This window comes from Monodelphis domestica, chromosome 1, assembly GCF_027887165.1.
Source record: "Monodelphis domestica isolate mMonDom1 chromosome 1, mMonDom1.pri, whole genome shotgun sequence".
In the NCBI taxonomy this organism is placed as follows: domain Eukaryota; kingdom Metazoa; phylum Chordata; class Mammalia; order Didelphimorphia; family Didelphidae; genus Monodelphis; species Monodelphis domestica.
The window spans coordinates 486,088,360-486,110,113 of record NC_077227.1 but is presented as its reverse complement, the minus strand read 5'-3'; the positions used below and the strand labels follow the sequence as shown (position 1 = coordinate 486,110,113).

At 34.5% G+C, this 21,754-nt stretch overlaps 1 protein-coding gene across 1 annotated transcript in view; it reads right to left on the bottom strand.

Annotated features, from left to right (window-relative positions):
• Positions 1-11,958: 11,958 nt before the first annotated feature.
• The window catches only part of TAF4 (TATA-box binding protein associated factor 4), a 125,864-nt gene continuing 116,068 nt past the window's right edge, over positions 11,959-21,754 (bottom strand). The window contains exon 16 of the mRNA XM_007475617.2: positions 11,959-13,497. Within this exon, the coding sequence (XP_007475679.2) occupies positions 13,330-13,497 (168 nt within the window). The 3' untranslated portion in view covers positions 11,959-13,329. The remainder of the gene's footprint in view (positions 13,498-21,754) is intronic.

The window sequence follows — 21,754 nt, the reverse complement described above, 5'->3', positions numbered from 1 at the left end:
GAAGCTAGAGGAGATCAGCTTTCTTCTCTGGAGGTCTTTGGGCTGAAGGTCTTTCTGCAATTCGGCATTGGTGGTTTGGGCAGAAGACACTCTCCTGGGCTGGTAAGATTAGGGTGGTAGGCTAGGAAATATTTTTCTATTTCCTTTCCTCCTTATTTCTTTCTTAGACTATATTTGTATTTAAAACAAATTGTTAAAAGCTACTATCATTCTAATGACTTAAGGGTTAATTATTTTATAAATGGCAACCACAACAATATCTTTTTTAACTAATATAATATTTCCAAACCAATTTCTACATATTAATTTGTTTTCATTAGTACAGCACCTCTATTTTGAGCCTGGATGACTGGGAGGATGTTGGTAATAAGGAAGTTAGGAAGAAGGGAGGGTTTGGGGAAAAAATATAATGAATTGTTTTGGACATGTTAAGTTTAAGAAATGGCAGCAATTTGGTGCTTCTTGTAAAGGAAATCACTCCTGTTTATTATGTTGTTAAGTCATTTCAGTTGTCTGAATCTTCCTGAACCCATTTAGGGTTTTCTTGGCAAAGATATTGTAATGGTTTGCCATTTTCTTCTCCAGATCATTTGAGACATGAGGAATTGAGGCAAACAGGGTTAAATGACTTGCCCATGGTCACATAGCTAGTAAGTATCTGAGGCTGAAAGATAAGTCTTACTGACTTTAGACTATGCACTCTATCCACTGGACTACTAAGCTGCCCTGTTTACTATATCCTACCAAAAAAATGCACTTTACTGTGAATTTTATTTCATTTAGCAGTGTATGTAGAGGATGTATGCTAAGAACAAATCTATTTTACTAAACATGAACATGGGAAATATCTGATTTCTTTAACATAAGGGCATCTTTCTACCAATTCAGATCAGATAACCATTCTATAACCGAGTCTTAGGTAGTTCCTTAAGATTCATACAGCTTAAATGACTTATCAAGATTCATGGAGTTCATGACAATAGTTTCCTCACTGGTTATTTCCCTCTAACCTCCAATTCTCTCCATTTTTCATGTCCTTTGGGGAGGTTCTTGTTGTCATAACTTGTCTGCCATCTACTGACCTTTTGCAGAAATTCATCCTCTCCATCCCAGAACAAATCACATTTGTGTCTCCAGTCTTGTTCTTCCCCCTTTCCTGGGTAAAAGTTAGCAATTGCCTGAAAAAGCCAATGGTTTATTGTTAGTAATTTAAGAGGGGCCTTCTGATGCTTTCTGAGCATTTTTTATTTAATCCTGAATGAACTATAAAAATAGTAACTTTTCTGGAATAACTGGGATTGAAAAGCAGGTTTTTAAATGTTTCAATTGTTATATAATTTAGATGGCTGAGATTTCCTGCTTTTATGTTTTTTCCTTAGTGTTTTCCTTGCTCATTCCTCTCCTATGAGTAATCAAATTTGGTAAGATTTTGTCCCTTGTTAAAAGTCCCTTTATGTTTGTGCTTTCCTTTTCATCCTGTCACTATATCCTCATCAGGAATTTTAAAGGTCTACAAGCTCAGTATGTTTTAATAGCATGACCCTATATAGTATTAGCCCAAAAGAAGCTATTTTAATCATTATCTGTGGATGATCCAGAATAGGAGGGTAATATCTTGTCCTCTAACCTAGTCAGATGATATCTATGATATGTTCTGATCTAAATGCTACATTTTCAGGTGGACATTGACAAATCAAAGTTTGTGGCCTAGGATGACCTAGGATAGTCAGGGGACTCAGTCATGCTATATAAAGAACAGTTGAAACAACTGGAATCCAAAATTATTTTGGATTTTTGCTTTGCTGTGGTGAGGATCCAATTGAGGTTATGTCACAAATTTGTAGTAGACCCAATTAGCTTTTACCTGAATTTTTCCAGATCCATTCAGTAGCATATGAAAAGGGGTAAATGTGGCAGATGTTACAAATAATGAAGATTGTGATGGGGCAAGGCATTGTTGATGATATGGCAAGGGTACAAGAGACTCAATTGTAGAGTATTTTATAGGGTTAAAGTGATTCACCAAAGGGTCAAGATAAGAAATTTTGTAGAGTATATCCAATGTAGGAGATATAAGAGCTGAAGGTATTGGGGTTCATGCTAAGGACAAAGATCTGAACTGGCATATGGAATTTCTTCACCAAGGAATTCTCTATATTAGTCAAATCAGAGATTTAGTCCAGCATCTCTCTATCAGGAATTGAATAACCTATTCCATCACGAGTCCTGTTTGTTTACTTGTTTTTATCAGAATTCCCAAGTTTTTCAAAATGGATTGTTTTTATAATAGTTATTTACATAAACTTTTGGGCTTAATCTCTTCATTTTACTCTGTATCCATTCATAAAAACTTCCCAAGTTTCTCCAAAACCATTCCCTTCATCATCTTATAGCATAATACTATTCTATCAAATTATACAAAATGTGTTCAGTCATTACCTAGTTGATAGGGACTCCCTTGATTTCCAATTATTTCCCACCCACCACGAAAACAAGCTGCTATAATTATTTTTGTCCATTTAGGTAGCTTTCTTCTTCTCTTTGAGTTTTTTAGGTGTATAGTCATAGTAGTGACATCATAGGTTAAATAGGTATGTATACAATAATGTTTAATAGCTTTGGAATCATAGTGCTTTCCAGAATGTCTGGTTTGCAGTTCCACTAATAGCATATCAATTTACTTTTTTCTCTTACTGCCTCCTGTATTTACCATTTTCCTTTTTTTTTGTCAGCTTTTCTACTCTGAGGTACATAAAAAGGAACCTGAAAGTAACTTTTATCTGTATTTCTCTAACTATTAATGTTTTAGAATATTCTTCTATATGGTCATTAGTAGCTTAGATTTCATCCTCTGAAAACTACCTCTTAATATTCCTTGATAATTTTTTTAAATTGAGGAATTACTTTTCTTATAAATTCTAATTCATTCCCTATATATCTCAGAAATAAGACCTTTATTAGAGAAATTTGCTACAAAGATTTCATTTATCTGTTTCTCTTCTTGTTTTAACTGTGCTGATTTTATTGGTTATAAAAACTTTTAAAATTTTTTCCTAACAAAAAAGGTCTATTTTATATCCTATGACAGTTTGTATTTCATGTTTTGTCATGAACCATAGATCTGACAAATAATTTCCTCCTTGCTCCTTTAATTTGTTTATGATAGCACCCTTTAGATCTAAATCATGTACCCATTTGGAGCTTATCTTGATATATGATGTGAGATGTTGGTCTTTGCCTAGGTTCTACCAGACTGCTTTTCAATTTTCCCAACAGTTTTTGTCAAATAGTAACTTCTTGCCCTAATACCTGGGATTTTTTAGTTTATAAAACTCTAGGCTCCTGTACTGATTTGCTTCTGTATAGTGTACCTAATCTGTCCTACTGATCAATCTATTTCTTAACCAGTATCCAATTGTCATAATAATCATCGCTTAGGAGTATAGTTTAAGATGTGACACTGCTAGGTCCCCTCCCTTTATACTTTAATTCCCTTTAGATTCCTAACTTTTTGTTCTTCTAGATTTCTAACTTTATAAAGAAATCCTTTTTCTTGCTATAACTTGCTATAACTAGCATTTCTAGGACTATATTGAATCATAACAGTGATGAATGGATATCCTTGTTTTATCCCTCATCTTATGTAAAAGACCTATAGTTTATTTCAATTACAGAAAATCTGACTCTTGTTTTTAATACTTATCATAAAAAGCAAAGACTCATTTGTTCCTATGATTTCTGCTATTTTTTAAAATTAAGAATGGGTGCCATATTTTGCCACAAAGTAGATGTACAACTATTGATACACTCATATGGTTTTGTTGTACTTGTTATTGCTATAACAAATTATTTATATTTATAGTTTTCCTTATATTGGATTCTTGATATAAATCTTGCCTGATCATAGGGTATAATCTTTGTGATACATTGCTATAGTCTCCTACCTATAATTCTATTTAAAATTTTTGCATCGATATTCACCAGGAATATAGATCTATTGTTTTATTTCTCTGCTTTGAATCTCCCTGGTTTAGGTATCATGAACATCCTTATTTCATAAAAGAAATTTGGTATCATCCCTTCTTCTCTTACTTTTTTCAAATAGTTTGTGGAATCCTAAAATAAGTTGTTCTTCAAATGTTTTATAGAACTCATTTGTAAATCCATCTGGACCTGTTGCATATTACTTATGCATGCACCTATAATTCCAACTTAGATATTTGGTCTGGCAAGACTTGTTTTCATAAACAACCAAAATACATTTGTAAAAGTAAATCTACATTTAAGTACACATCATCAAGCCTTACTTTATAAGTTAGTGATCAACATCAATTCAGGTCAAATTATTAATTCTGTGTTAAAGAAATTTGGGAAAGTGCTCAAATCCAGCACTTTACAGGTTGAATTGTCTATAGGAGGTGTTTTTAATAAATGTGTATTGAAGAAACTACTGGTAGGTCTTATAATGTATGATCCTAGCATCCATTTTTACCTTAAAGATCCTATATGGCAATTTTTTTTACATTTCTAGGCACTTAGTAAATACTTAGTTGAATGGAATTATTATAATTAATAAACATTTTTCTAGCATGAGAGGGCAGGTGCTCTACTTTGGAGATTCAAGGCCTGAAGCAAAGTCTTTTGTCAGGGAAAGAGGACATGGGCATATGAAGTGAAGAAAACAATAGCTTTAAAACTGGAAAGGGACCTTAGGTGGCATCCAGGCCTGGGAAAGGGACCTTAGGTGGCATCCAGGCCTATCCCCTCATTTTACAGATAAATAAATTGAGACCCAGTTTCAAAACTTGCTGTACCAACATTAAGTGTAATGTCAGAATCATGATCATCACTTCTATTGTTATAATTGGGTTTTTTTTTTAATTGTAAAGTTTCAGAGGAAGAAGCAAATATCAAGGAGCTGGTGAAGTTAGAGAAAGAACAGGGAAATCATGGTGGTTAACTATTTCTCTGAATATGAATTTGTATTTCTGGAGGTAGAGAAATTGGCTTGAGAAAGATTTTTGGAGTTTGAAGCAGAGCTGAGAGAACATGTCAATTTCAAATGTTGACAATTATAGCCATTTTTCTGTGTCAGTTACTCTCTCTGGGAGTGGTAATTGGTCTCTGGCAATTGGCAGAATCACACACAAAGAGACTCTCAGGGCTAGAGGGGGTAACATCTTCGCTTCTCTCTGTGTCTGAGGGAAAAGACCTGAAAAAGCTTAGTGTTATCTTTTTCCAACTTCAGAAACACTACTGACTATCTATTTCTGTCTTCATAAATTGGTTTATATCTGAGAAGACCAAAGAAAAATCTGGTCTTTGGTTTGGACTTTGAGTCTGTTAAGGCTCAGAGTCCTAACATGATTCTTGTTGAGACTTAACCAGCTAGCCTTTGTTATTTTATAATTTGAAGGCGAAGTTAAGAATTATAAGGATAATAGTGGTAGTTTTACTTAGAAGAGTAATAAATTTGGGTTAGTCAGATCAGGGAGGATTAGTGAAGCCTGTGAAACACAGGAGAAGCAGTTCCTTGCAGAACCAGGGAGTTTATTTGGGTGGATTTAGAATCCCTTAGAATGAGAAATCCTTGTTATCCTTATATATTTCAATAAATATTTTATTTTTTATAAGAGTCTTTAGCATCCTTGTGCCTGGCTCTGAAGTTCACATTTGAGCTTCACTTTACTTTGTCACTGAAAATACTTTTGATTACATCTATCAAAAGTATCTAAACAGTTTTGAGCCTCTATTGGCATAGTTTTCCCATCTATTTTTATAACTCACCATTATTATTTTTATAAAAGCCAAATCTAAGTCTTTTCTCAATCTTCATCCTTCATGACTTTGCTGCTTTTGACACTACCGTCCAACCTCTCCTCTTAGATATGCTCCCCTCTTTGGGTTTTCATGAGACAATTTTCTCCTTGTTTTCCTCCTACATGTCTGAATGATTCTATTCAGTTTCCTTTTCTAGATGATCCATATTATGCTCCCTAACTCTGGGTATTCTCTCAAGGTTCTTTCCTAGGCCCTTTATTCTTCCTCTATATTTTCTCTCAAAAATATCATTTGCTCCTATGGGTTTAACTAACCAACCTATTCAGATTACTTCCCTATGTCTATCTATCTGTCTGTTTGTTTATCTATCTATCTCGCTACCTCTCTGTTTATATAGGTATAGAAATATAGATAAAGATTTGGATGATATAGATAAAGATTTTTGTGTTTGTGTTGCAAGCATTTGGGCTAGGTGCTGAGGTTACAAGTACAAAGAATGAAACAATCCCTACTCTTAAGTAAATGACATTGTAACATGAGAGACAATGAGTACATCTATAAATAAATACAATATAAAGTATATAAATACAAATATATACAAAGTAGTTAAATGCAAAATCATTTGAGAATTAGTAGTAGGGGGAGGGGAGGTCAGTAAAGGCTTTATGTAGAAAATAGTGTTTAAGGTGTATCTTAAAAAAAGAAAAGTTCTCTACATAATCTAAATGACAAAGTGCATTCTAGACATATGGGATGAACAATGGAAAGGCATAGAGATGGAAGTTGGAGTGTTGAATGTGAAGAAGAGTTAGGAAGAGTCTAGGCAATTATCAATATTAACATAGATAGGGATGATTTAAGTATAGATATGGATATCAGTATATATCTATACACACACACACACCTAGCCCATCCTGCCCCTGAGGCTCACATCACTAATTGCCTGTTAGACATTTCAAATTGGATGTCTCAAGACATCTCAAATTCAACAAAATCAAAACTATACTCATCATCTTTCCCCTGAAAAAACCAAAATTCCTATTTTTATCCAAGGCAACACCATCTTTCCGGTCTCCCAAGTTCACAACTTTAGCAATTTGACTCTTCAATCTCTCTCACTGGAGATTGGATTTATATCCAATCAATTCTAAAATCTACCTTTTATCAGTTCTGCCTTCAACCAGTTCCAAAAGTAGGAATCCACTGCATTATTCTAATGACTAGATATTGAGATAATTTTAATCTAAAAGCTAAATGTAACTTAAATGTAATTTAAGTTAGCTATATGTAAATTAGTGTAATATGTAATTTGGATCACATTCTGTAGTTGTTGGCTCTGAAAAATACATTGTCCTGTGGTCAATGTGGTGATGAACCTCTCTGAGCTTAGTTAGGTGGATCCTCAGACAGCAGACATGCATGAATAGCTTATATTTGAAGTCACTCCAGCATGATGGAGCCTGTCAAAGCTTAGACTATACAAGCATAACCACTGGGAAACTAGGGTCACCTCTATGCCATGATAAAACCCTGGAAGACTAGTATAATTCAGTTACATAATGAATAAAGTGCTAGACTTGGATTCAGGAAGACCTAGTTTTGAAGAGTATATTAAAAACTAATCAGCATTGTAACCCCTAGATAAGACACTTAACTTCTCTAATTAAGACCATTTCTTCTAATTATTAATTAATTAAGACTTCTTTCTTCTCCCCTTCATGATTCACATTTTTTCCCTCTATTCCCCTTTTACTTTTATCTCACGTGAAAAGATGGCCCTTCTCCTTGCTGTTAACCCATCTACACATGTCCTTGATCCTATTCCATCCCATCTTCTCCAATATATCCCCATTCTTACTGATCTTCAATTTCTCCCTCTATACTGATTGCTTCCTGACTGCCTCCAGATAGGCCCATGTCACCACCATGCTTTTAAAAACCCTCACTTGCTCCACTACACCACATGCTCCATTAGACTAAAGGCTGTCCTACCTCTTTCCACTCCTTCATGGCTAAAATCCATGAGAAAGGTATTTGCACTCAGTACCTCTACTTCCCTCACTCAATTGAAGATTATCTGATTTTTCACCTTATCAAATGAAATTGCTATCTTCAAATATTATTTTAAAATTATCAATATTATATTTATCTCCAAATTTAATGGCCTATTCTCAATCTTCATCCTCCCTGTTTGACCTTTCTACAACCTTTAATGCTATTGATTACCCTTTTCTCCTGGACACTTTAATTTTTCATGGCAATTCTTTTTCTTGGTTCTTTTCCTACCTCTATGATCACTCAGACTCTTTTGTTGTATCTTCAACTATTTCACACTCTCAGCATCTCAAATTCAACACATCCAAAAGAGAACTCAGTATCTTTCCCTCCAAACACTCTTTTAAACTTTCCTATTTATGTCAAGGCTACCACCAAGGTCACCAGTACACAATTCCTTTATCATCTTTGACTTGTCACTTATAATCAACTCATCTAAACACTCTGTTGCCGAGTCCTGTAACTTCTCTCTTCACAATATTTCTTGTATATATTCTCTTCTCTCCACTCACATAGCTGTTACCCTGGTACATTCCCTCATGATTTCATGCCTGGACTATTTTAATTTTTTTCTGGTTGCCTTATCTTTCCTAACTCCCATCCATTATTAACCTTTCAAAGTGACTTTCAGGGGCAGCTGGGTGGCTTAGTGGACTGAGAGTCAAGCCTACAGATAAGAGGTCTTAGGTTCAAATCTGCCTCAGACACTTCCATTGCCTCACCCTTACCACACTTCTGCCTTAGATCCAATACACAGAAGGGTTAAAACAAAACAAACAAAAAACAAACAAAAAACAAAACAAAAACAAAACAAAGTGACTGTCCTAAAGTCTATGTCACATACACCTACCCTAATTCACACTCAAGCAGGTCCCTATTTCCTTCACAATTAAATATAAATGCCATTGTTTGGATTTTAAAGTTCTTTGTAACCTGATCTCCTCCCACCTTTCCAATTTTGTTATACTTTGTATGCACCATACTCTAGGATACAGCGACACAAACTCTGTAGCTATTGCTGGCACAGGAAACCCCATTTCCCAAGTCTGTGCATCTTTACTGGCTATCGCCCATGTTTGAAGGCTCTCCCTTTTCACTATGTCCACAGAAACTACTCAGGCTTCCTACAAGTTTCAGCTCAAATCCTCTCATCTGCAAGATCTCCTTGTAGCCCTCTAGAAAATTACCTTTCACTTACAACAGATGTGTATTGTATTCACATCATTGTTTGCATATTGTATCTCTCTTTAGAGAGACAGTTACTGATTTTGTGTCCCTAGTACTTAGCACAGTTTCTTGCATGTAGTATATGCTAAATATATACATACATGAATATATAATATATACATGCATATGGATATAGCTATATGAATATAGTATATGTTGAATATGGTATTTTATATGCAAACATATATTAATACAGATATAATATATGCTAAATAAATGCTTGTTGACATACTATAAGCCTTAGTTTTTTCATTTGCAAAAGGAATATAGTAAGAATTATATTACTTACCTCAAATGTTGTAAAGGGAAAAAATGAGATGTCTGTAAGGTGCTTTGCAGGCTTTAAAAAAGCACTTTAGGGGGCAGCTGGGTAGCTCAGTGGATTGAGAAGCAGTCCTAGAGACCGGAGGTCCTAGGTTCAAATCTGGCTTCAGCCACTTCCCAGCTGTGTGACCCTGGGCAAGTCACTTGACCCCCATTGCCTAGCCCTTACCACTCTTCTGCCTTGGAGCCAATACACAGTATTGACTCCAAGACGGAAGGTAAGGGTTTAAAAAAAAAAAAGCACTATATACATGTCAGTTATCCCCATTTTACAGATAAAGAAATTGAAGGTCACAAATACAAGGGTATAGACCAAAGGTCCTACAGATAATATGTAGTCTTCTGGTTTCTATTTCAGTGTTTGTTTGTTTTTTCCACAAAAGATTTTTTAAAGCATTCTTTCCTTCACATGGCATCTGGTTTTATCATACTTCAGTTTTTATTACAATAAAAGTTATACCTAAAGTGTAGCTGATAGCTAGAGAAAAAAGAACCACAAGAAAATTCTCTTTCCTACTTCTATTTGGAAGAGTATACATTCCCTGATTCTCTTACTAATTCAACAACTATATTAAGCACTTATTATATGCAAGGTATGCTAGAATCTGAGGTTGCAAAAAATTGTAAATGTTATCTATTCTCTGACCGTAGAGAGCTTATATTCTATGAGGTATAGAAGGAATATTTTGGAGAAGGTATAACAAATACACAGAGAAACCTTACAAAAAGTAGTTTGTTGGTGGATAAAGGAAGAATTTTGAAGTGTTCTCAGAAAACCTAAGGCAGGAGAGAAAACTTTTAATTGGAAAATGAAAGAATGACCCATGATGAAGTTTGTACCAAGGCTAGACCTTGAAAGAAAGGGAATCTGAGAGGCAGAAATACATGTATTCTAGGCTTGAGGCATTTCTCTATGTAAATGCAAATAGGCAAGAGATAGCACATGGAGTTTAGTTAGTAGCTACTTGTCTTGCTTAGCTGGAGCATGTAGAAAATGATAAGAGAAAAGGTTGAAGAAGTAGGTAGAAGCTGGATTGTGGAATGCATTATATGACATGTTATTTGTATTTTATCCTGGCAATAGAGTTAAGGAGTGATATGATCAAACCAATTTCTTAGGGAAATTATTTTCAAAGCTTTATGAAGGATGGACTGGGAAGAGATGAAGCTGGAGGAAGAGACCTAGAAAGTTAATTCAGAAGATTAGGGTATTGTTAAAGGGAAAGATGGGGATAGATAGAGTAAATATGGTAGCAGAATTGACAGGATTTGGCAAATGACTGGGAGAGAAAAGACAGGGAAGTATCAAAGATAACTGACTACAAACCTAGGTGACCTGAAAGAATTATGGTGCCTTCAACAGAAATAGGGAAATTGGGAGGTCCAATCCATTCAGTTTAGAATATAAGCTCTTTGAGGGCAAAGGCAATGTCACTGTTTCTATTCCCAGTACCTAACACAGTTCCATGCACATAGTAGCCACTTAACAAATGGTTGTTGAATTTAACTAGCTACAAAATAAAGATATAACATAGGTCCTTCACATAGAAATTCCCCTAAAATCTCAAAACTAAACCTGAGTCTCTGACATTTAATAACAGTAGCAAGTCACTACATATTTCTGAGTTTATTTCCTCATCGATAAAATGACAATACTATTCACACTTCTTTTATTAGAGTTGTTTTAACATTAAGAGTTAGAAAGTAATATAGAAATTAAACCATGAACCAAAATGATGATAAGACTGGATAAAATTTCTGGGTTTCTTTCTCTCTCAGGATTAGCATGTTTTTTCCCACTCTTTATTTATGTAAATATCAGGTAGTTTGGGAATAAATGAATCTCATGAAGATACCAATAAAAGGTAACATGGTATCAAAGGCCAACATTCAAATTACATCTTGGACCCTCACTATCTATGTGACTCTACAAGAGTTAGCTAAATTCTTTCGACCTGTTTCCTCATCTGTAAAATCGGGGAAAGAAAAAAAATTGTTCTGCTTTGTTCAAAGGGTGGCTGTGAGAATCAAATGAGAGAAGGTATGGAAAGTTCTTTGCAAACCTTAAAGTATATGTAATCAGTGTATTGTGTAATTATCATTTTATTCTTCCCAAATGATTTCTGAGGTAAAATGATTTTTATTAGTATCTCTGGAGTGCCCTGTCTCTATACTTACTGCCATTAAAAAAAAAAAAGATCTAACTAGCAGTATAGATAAAAAAAACTATTCATTTATCCACACTTATTTATATGGGATGTGGAGTGAGTTAATAGCAACTTATCACCTTTAAAAATAATTGTATGACTTTGGCAAATTTCTTCCTCTATATGAGGTTTTTTCTCATTAGAAAAACAAGCTTAATAAATAGTATTTGTACTAAAGTGCAAAGTGCTAGAAATGTGAAGGTTGTACTCATTGATTTTGAGGTTTCTCTCCAATTCTCTTAAGTCCTATTACTTTTGTAGAAACAGAGCTGAGACCCTCTTCCCCACCCTCCAATAGATTCTGTGCCTGGAGAACAGTAAAATAAATGCTAGAGAGAAAGAGAGCAAAAACAGATGGAACAAATACAGATAAATTTGTTTTTAATAAAGGAGTTAATTTTCTTTCAATCCTATATAAAACAATAGCCATTAAAAACTTCATTTTTGAAAGTAAAATATTTACATATGAACAAGTAACTGTGCAAAATTTACAGGAAAAAAATGGAAAGACAGGATTTCCTAAAAGACAAAATAAAAGGTGTAACAGTTGTCAGGTGTTGATAAAAATACTGATCAGCATTCAGTTTACACGCGAAGGGTAGGAGAGGGAAAAAGAGCCTAACATGGAAATTCACACAAAGAAAGCCAAAGTATTTACAGTCATAAAAGTACTATCAATAGACAATTTAATACAATAACCTCTGAAAATATAAAGAACCAATTAGTATATTTGTAATAAAAAAATAGGTACAAAGAAGGGACTTTGCTCTGGACATCTTTAAAGTTGGCCCACAGCTTGCATACAGTCTTTTAGCAAAATAATTATAGTTTACATAGCCATTTTTATGTTATGTGCCAAAAATTATGTACAATTACCGACAAAATACACCAACCATTTTTCAACACTTGATTCACACTGAGAAACAGTCTTTTGATGATTCTTCTCAACTTTGATTTTTTTTAATCTAAGCTTTCACTTTTAGCTAAAAAACACAGTGCAAGTAAAATATATTTATGCTGAAAAGGTTTTCATTTTTCTTTTAACTTTACAGCTTTACAAACTATAGCAAATAAAATGCTTTTTACAGATGCTAATAACACATTCAGAAGGAACCCTCCTTTACGGACTCTCAGGGCCTCGAATAAGCAGTATTGTGATTAAAAACTGAGGTTATGTTTTTAAAATTAATTGAATATTCCTCTTGAATTTTGAATGTTTGGGGGAAGGGAGGAAGATAAATAGTCTAAAAATCAGTTTGCTTTGCCAACTGACTATTTTAAAAATAAAAATAAAAAAGTGAAATGAGGTCATCGGCTGTAGACACACATACCTATGTAATAAGTGTAATTAAGTCAAACTGAACTAAAATGCACAAATAATATTGTAACTGCTACAAGTCTGACAAAGGGCAGCTAATTATTTGCTAAACGATTCCATCAGTCTTTATATATGGCTTTGTTTGGCAAGAAGGCCACTCAATCAAAGATGAGTTAAGATTTAATTGTCCTTTAATAATATCCACAGGCCTTTATAAGTATTCTCACTGTTACAGAAATGGACTTTCTCTCATACTGAAGAGTTGATTTATAAACAGGAATATAAAACTGTTCCATGTAAAGAGGTTGCTGTTTTTTAAACAATATCCCATTTGCTTGTTACAAAAAAGGCGTAATCTGCAAATATATAAAAACGTCCCCAGGCGTCTCCATCAAAAATACCTTGATCTTTTCCATTTTACTTAAGGAATGCTTTGTATAGCAATAGTGAATGGCTTGTCTCTCGCTCATTTTCTAAACAAAATATGAGGTCCCTGAGGTTGACCCGCGTTATCCTTTGTCGCGTAAACTGTCTAGTCGTTCCAACTCCAGAACTGCCCGGGACTGCTGTACTTGTTCCAGAACCCTATTGAGAAGAGGAAAGTGGACGAGAGAGGTTCCAGGTTAATATTTTTCACTAAATATGTTGGGGAAAAAAAGCCTAAAAATAACATAGGGCTGAGAGTCAAGACTCAAATTTAGTCATTTCTGTCACTTACTAACTTTGTGACCACTTTGGGCAAACATGCAACCTTTTGAGATTTGGTTTCTTTTTCTGTGAAAAGAAGATGACTCACAGCGTCATTGTGAGAACCAGACTTTGATGAAGTCTTTTAATACTAGATAAATGTGAGCTACAAGTAGACTTGTTAGGTAGGTCACAAAGGCAGTAAGAGGTTTTTCAAATGACAAAAGATGGATATAACCTGGGTGTTTATTTCCTTGCTCTCTTTTGCATGTATTCAAATCAATTTCTAAAGACACAGAATGAAAAAAGGACTCTTCCTAGTGAACTAAGTAGTTGAATAGACAGGCTCCAACAAATAATCACTACTGGAGAACTGGAATTGATGATACCATAGTCCTCATTCCCACTGCTAGGGATGAGGTGGATTCCCGATTGGAAAATATAAATGCATTGTCCCCATAGAAATGCTATAAATGATCTCCCAAGATAAACCATTCTATTTCTAGAGAACTCTAATTCTTGGAAATTTTTTCCCTTATCTCAAGCTGACATCTGACTCTGTGCAACACCCACATACAGTAATAATGCTTCCCTCTAGCACCAATCAAAATAGATCTAATCTCTCTTCTTCATGTCAGTCCTTTAAATAGTAGGAGTTATCATTATAGTTATTATTGTATCCCCTTGGAATTTTTATCTTCTCACTCATTCAACAACATAAAACAAGTACCAGTTGTGCACTTGGCATTAAAGACACAAAGACAAAAAAGAAAAAAGTCCTTTCCCACCTTGCATTCTATCTAAGGAAAAATCCTCAGCATTTATACATAATAGTATTAGAAATATATGCAAAATAGTCTTAAAGTACAGTAAGGTAGCAACAGAAAGGTCAGGACAGGACTCCTGCAGAAGGCAGCTTTGAGATTCTGTGAAGAACAGGATGCATAATAGGGATATCTAGTCTGTGCAAAGGTACAAAGCTGTGAGACAGAATAGAATGTCAGAGAATTGCAAGCAAGCCAGTTTGGTTGGAACACAGGGTCCATGAAGGTTAAAGAAAGGAAGAGTGGCAATAAGTCTAGGAAGGTATATAGGAATAAGACTGTAAGGGGCTTTAAAAGCTCTATTATTGGTTAATTATAAAGCCAAGATGTCAGTGGATATTCTTGAGTTGGGGAGTGACCTCCCCTTTAAGATTAACTGGCAGCTGTGTGGGAAATAGATTGGAGTCTTAAGTGACCAATTAGGAGCCTACATTGTAAAAGTCCAAGGGAAGAGGTGAGGAGTACCTGAACTAGGATGGTTGCTATATAAACAGAAGGAAGGGAATGGATGCAAGATATACTATGGAGGCAGAACTGACTTGGCAATCATCTGGAAGAGAAGAAATTGTCAAAGATGACTCCTAGGTGGCAAACCTAGATAAATAGGAGGATAGCAATACTCTCAACAGAAAAGAAGAGAGTTAAGAAGAGGACATAACTGGGCTGAGAAGGAGAAGGAGTTCTGTTTTAGATATATTGAGCTTGAAACAACTATGGGACATTCAGATGAGATTTCCAAAAAGCTTGTGGTGATCTGTGACAAGGAAATCACTTTAAAAGACTGATATATATTAATTTAAGGTCGTCAAGGAATTCAGCTATGTAATTCCTAAATGAAAACTCAAGTCAGCCGTCAACCTTTTATAGAGTTTAATTACAAACAGGAGGAAGAAAGGAATTAGAGATATAGAGAGAGAGGGAGAGAGAAAAGGGGAGAGAAGGGAATAGGGCTTAAATACCCCTTCTGTTTAGGCTGGGCCAAAAGGCCCAAGCCCTTAGATAGCTGAGGCAAAGAAAGGAGATCAGTCCCTATTACTCACGTGACCAAAATGGAGAAACAGTCTCAGCGGCCTCCACCTCCAGCTTCCTTCAGAGCAGCACAACCTCTCAGAGCCAAAAAACTCTCCAACCACCCCTCAGAGCCAAAACTCTCCAACCAACCCCTCAGTCCTCAGACCCCGCTATCTTTAAGGAAACCATCCAAGTTCCCTCCCCTCAGTTCTCACATCTACCAATCACTGTCCATGTCTTCCCTGTGCCAATGGTGGCTCTAGCTTAACCCAGGACCGCCCAGAGGTCTGTGGCTTTGCACATGTCTGTTGAAGGTCATATTCTCGAATAATTAAATCTTGAGCTTTTGCTACAGCCCTTCCTAAATCCTGTTACCCTGAGTAGGGTAGAGATTGGAATAATTAAATTTTGATCTATGCTGCAGCCCTTCCTAAATCCTGTTAGGACTGAGTAGGGTGGAGATTGCAATTTCCAAGACCTGGTTCTGTCATTCCAAGTATCTCCATTGTATTAATTCTAAAATCAATCATGACTCAAAGAAATTCCTGTTCTATGCTTAAGCATAGGTCAAAGCCCTTTCCATTGTTCAGCAAAAGGTTTCTGTCCTAAAGTAATCTTAAGAAGGGAGGAGGAGGAAACTCCCATGCCAATGGGGTTCACATTCCAATAGAGTTCCCACTCTCAATAGGAAATTTTTCAAGTATGAAATTTCCCAATGGTGAAATTTCCAACATTTATAAGTCTAAGAAATTTTAAGGTTTACAGATCTGGGGTTAGAATTCAAGAGAAAGGCTCTGGCTAGATATATAGAGTTGAGACTTCTTTGGGTATAGCCCATGAACCAGCTTCAAATTGACCTATGTTATTAGTGAAAAGTGATGCCCATGGAAGCTAAGGAAATAACTGGGACCAGGTATAAATATAAAAGACATAAATTCTCACATAGAGAGTAGGGCAAGGATAATAATCCAGACTTGGATAAGAACAAGAAGAAAGAATTGTCACAAAACCCCCAAGAGCTGAGAGGATGATTAACAGTGTCAAATGCTTAAGAGAGAAAAAAAATAAATATAAGGACTAAGAAAAGGTGATTATTCCATCAAATTCCACCAAAAATCATCTCTGGCATGGTTTCCAGTATCCTTACCATTCTCATTACCCTTTTCTGGACATGTTCTAGCTTGTCATTGATAAAATGTTATACTCATAAATGAATATAGTATTCATTCTAGCAGCCTAGGAAAGCATAAGATCTTTTTTTAACCAATGTAACAATACTGTCTCATTCTGAGCTTGCAATCCAATAAAAAAACCCAAATCTTTTTCCATGAACTATTGTCCCTCACTATGTATCCCTCATCTTATACTTACGATTTATATGAACTCAAGTAAAGAACTTGATACATTTCATCTTGGTAGATTCAGCTTATTTATCATTCTAGTCTATAAAGATCTTCTTAGAGTTTGATCCTATTATATAATATTCCTGTCAGTATGTCTGCAAATTTGACAAGTCATCACTAAAATCACTGAACAAGACAAAGGACAAATTCATGAGACATTCTACTACAGACCACCCCCATGTGGCCAAAAACTTTTCCTTAGGACATTATTATTGAATAATCTCTGAATCCACCTAACATACATCTTCCTATCTTGTGAACAATGATACCATGACATACTATGTCTCAACATTCCTCTGAATTCTCAGCCACATTAACATATTCAAAAAAGGTTATGGGATCCTAGCTATCCTTTTTTATAATCCTTTGAAATAGAATCTCTCAAAATCTTGAGTGCAGGTTATACTATGACTAGTTTTCCTCTATTTCACTATCATAAATTCTAAGATGGGAAATTTGGGAATAAATAACTGTTACATCATTTCTGCTTTAACAACCAACTGGTCAAAATTGGGTCTAAAACAGAAGTTTCCCATGTCATTTCCTCCACCTCTTAAAAAAAAAAAAAGAAATTATTACTATGGCAAGTCAAGAATTTATCAGCTGTTCTGCTTTTGGCAAAGAGACAGTTTGAAAGTTGAAGTTCTCCATTATGGATGGCTGAATAGATAGATAGGTAGATAGATAGATAGGTAGATAGATAGATAGACAGATAGATAGATAGACAGACAGACAGACAGACAGACAGACAGACAGACAGACAGATCAATAGACATACATAGAAAGACAGAAAAAACAAGTTTCCATGACAGATTTGTGATGTTTTTTCCCAATAACACTGTTAAATTCCTATTTTTGTGTAAGTGATCTCTAGTATACTCCAATGATAATATTACTTCTTTTTTACTTTCTGCTAAACTTCGCTCTAGTACTCTACACCATGGCTCAATCACCACCCCATTTGGGTTACTGGATTTCCCTATTTGAGTAGATCTTTAATTTATTGCTATTTTACTACTACTATTTTTATCTATTTTGTCCACTTGTTTTTCTTTGGCAGATCAGAAAAATTTATTGTTAATGGTGCTGTTCAAACCTGAGAATGAGATATACATATACCCTGAATTAATTCAGTACTTCAGAGATCATTGGTGTTGAATGCACAACTGATTGTACATATAATTTTTTGAAGGTTGTATTAATTTGAATATGAACCTTTTAAGGGCAAAAACTACGCTTTTGTCTTTGTTTGTATCCCCAACATTTAGCATAGTAGTGGACTGACCTCACATAATACTGAATAGAATAAAACCTAGAACATATTTAGAAATTTAGAAACATAAGTAGAGAAGGAACTTAGAGGTTATTTAGTCCAATCCTCTCCTTTTACAAAGAAAATTAATATATTCCCATGAGTAAAGGAATGTTGATGGAACATAATGAAGAATTCTAGAGTGAAGCTCAAATACTAATGTAATATTTGGAATAAATAAAATTTTAATAATATTTTTAAATTTTTACAATATAACAGTATTAATTATGAATATTTACAATATACTAAAGAATGTGGCGTATGAAGTACAGCTTTATTATTAAACTATGTCCATAAAAGCAGTAAAAGCTTATGGCCAGCAGATGGCATGCAGAGCTCATAAAAACTACCTAAGCCACAATATTAAATTAAGATACTATGGCTTTTAATTAGAAATTTAGAGAACATTTTCTCCCTTCCCCCAAAAGTCTACCTCTTTAACAACAATATTCTTCTGATATGTATCTAAGTCACAGAATACCATGACTTTAGAATTAAAGTTAAACAAAGCTCAAAGGGCAATGGAAAGACATAGATACAAATAGACTAATGCACATCGCTAATGATGGCATGTACAAGAAGTCTGTTGATATAAGTGAGAATGAGAGGGAACAGGAGGAAAGTTGAAGGACCATAATAATAACCCTCAAATATTAAAAAAAAAAAAAGAACCATAGAAAAGTCTCCAGGTCATTGGGTGGATCTATCAAAAGATTTGGAAAGCATCATTCATTATGAAAAGGAATGGAAAGGTTGTAAACTTCACTGGTAAAAGAATGAACCACACTGATAAAAATATATTTGAAGAAAGTACGTTGAATTTTATTAAATACTTGAATGTCTGTTACATATGTTACGAATGTAAATGTTACCACATTTAATATCTTTACAAACTTGAAATTCTAAAAAATTAATGAGATTCAAATAAAGCAGATTAAAATAAAGCCTATTTTGGATACCAATGGATTAATAGTTACTCGTTAATCTGTCTAAAACAGATACTTAGTATTGATTTTAAAATGTAAGGTAAGGGTTTAAAAAAAGCCATTTGTTCAGAATGATACATTCTTCCTGTTACTGTAATCCCTCCTATGTTACTGTCTTATTAAGTCTTGAAATTTCATTCAAGTGAATGAATATATTACTTCAACAAAGGGGGCTGGGACACATGCTCATGGATAATGAGGTACACCATAAGTATCCTGCCCCGATCACATTCCCTGAAGCTGCCCAGTGAGAAGCCTTTAAATCAGTAGTGTGAGAAATCAATTTTTTAAAAGTAGTGTGAAAAAAATAGGCTTTTATCTTGCTTTACTGAAACTGTACTCTATCCCTAAACTGTTAGTTGTTTCACAAATAGAGCTAATTAGCTATAATGATATAAGAAGAAGGTTCACAGTCTGCATCTTAAGAAAGATGCAACACAAGAGTACTAAGGTCAGAAAAATTCAGAGATCCATCATACCCAGAGCTGTTAAGGCATGAATGGAAATAACTTTGTGAGAAAGATAAAATTCTGGAACCAGTTTCTGAAGAGTAGATTCTTTTTTTCTGGGAATTATATTGCTTGTAGAATTATTCTAAGTTACTTGTGGAAATCCAGGCTGCTTATTTGATTGAAGATACTGCTGGTGTTTAAATAGGGCAAAGGGTTTTCCCATGTACTTCTGGTTTTCCACAAGCACATACAAAGGAATACAGATACTTTGTCTAGGTATGAATAGATTGTCTCCTTCATAAGAATATAAACTCCTTAAGGACAGGAAATATTTCTAATTTTTCTTTTTGGTAGCACAAGTATTTAGTACTGTGCCTGGCAGACAGTAAATGCTTAATAAAAATTTCTTGACTTAAATGAAAGCCATACCAAAATTAGTTACCTACAATGTGTCTAGATAGCCAGGATCCATTTCTGTGTAGTGAGAATGGATAGAAACATAATGACTAAGTAGATTAAATGAGGATATTGAAAGCAAAGCAGCTTTTTTTTTAATTCCTAGGAAGACCATGACCATTATTGTTCATTGTCATATGTAATACCAAGAGGCCTTTAAACTAATTAAAATAATTAAATACCTATGAAATACCCCTAACCCATCCTCCTGAATCAAGAAAGCACTGTAAAGTTGTGACTTTTACCTAATTAGGTTTCAAAATCCCTTTAATACCAGGAGATCCATTTACAAATCTGTATCTCATACAGAAAACCATATATTCCATACTAAACCTTTTTAAGCTGCCTGCAAATAATGGCAAAACAAGTTCAAAATGAAGACTATCAAGTTATAATTGGTTATAACATCTTGATTAATGAGTTAAAAGCCAAGTGGTTCTTAAAATATTATATTTAGCAAACTTTAAGATTACTTAGTTAAATAATAATTTGGCAGCATATGCTTATTCAAGAAATATTCTCAACAAAAATAATGTGTAAGGCCTTATGCTAGCCACTGGGTAGAGATTACAATAAATGGTAAAATGTCTGCTCTCAAATAAAAAAAATTGTAAGCACTAGCACTTAGTAGAATCTTAATAAATGCTTATTCTCTCCCTCCTCCTTGAGGAGCTTTCAAATATAACAGAAAGTGCTTAAGAAATAGCAACAACATGCTAGGAAAGGTTGGAGCAAAGAAAAGTAACATCTAATTGCTGGGATCTACCATTTAAGCTGAGATGGATTTAAACAAGCAGAAATGAGGGAAAGGCATTCAATGAAAAAAGAATGTCATAAACAAAGGCATGGGGATGAACACAGCGTGTGTTAAGAGAAAACTGAGTCATCCAGTTTGGGGCATCATGGAGATAGAAAGGAGTGGTGGGAAAAAAATGGTAAGGTAGGCTGAAGGCAGACTATAAAAGGCTTTTAATTCCAGGCTACTAAATTCATAATTTATTCAATAAGCAATGAGAACATAACATAAAGCTTTTGAGGAGTGGAATTTACATTCAAAGCTATGCATTAAAAAAGTAACATTTTTCAACTGTGGACTGGCTGAACAAATTGTGGTACATGTTGGTGATAGAATATTATTGTGCTATATATAAGTAATGATAAACAAGATGATTTCAGAAAAATCTGTAGGAACTGACTGATGCAGAGTGAAATAAGCAGAATTGGGAGAACATTGTACACAATAACAGCAATATTGTACAATGACTATCAGGAAAAATTTGGCTACTTTAAGCAATGCAATGAAAGACTTATGACTGGGAATGCTATCCACCTCCAGAGAAGGAACTGTTGGAGTTGTCTTTCACATCAGTGTATTTATGGTTTTAGCCTAGTGTTTTGGTTATGTAGGAATGTGCTCTTAAAACAATGACCAATATGGAAGTGTGTTTTGCATGACAAAAAAATAAACAAACAAACAAATAAATAAATGGATGAATGAAATGAAAGTAGCATTTTCAGGATGAAATTAATAAGAAGGGAAATATAGTAGAAGGAGGCACATAAGTCAGGAGACTTCAATAATCCAGACAAAAGACAATAAAAGCTTGACCTAGAGGGACATATGCAAGATATTTTCTAGATAGAATAAACAAGACATCAAAGCAGACTAGACATAGGGAATAAAGCCATTAAAAGAAATAAAAAAGTTTGA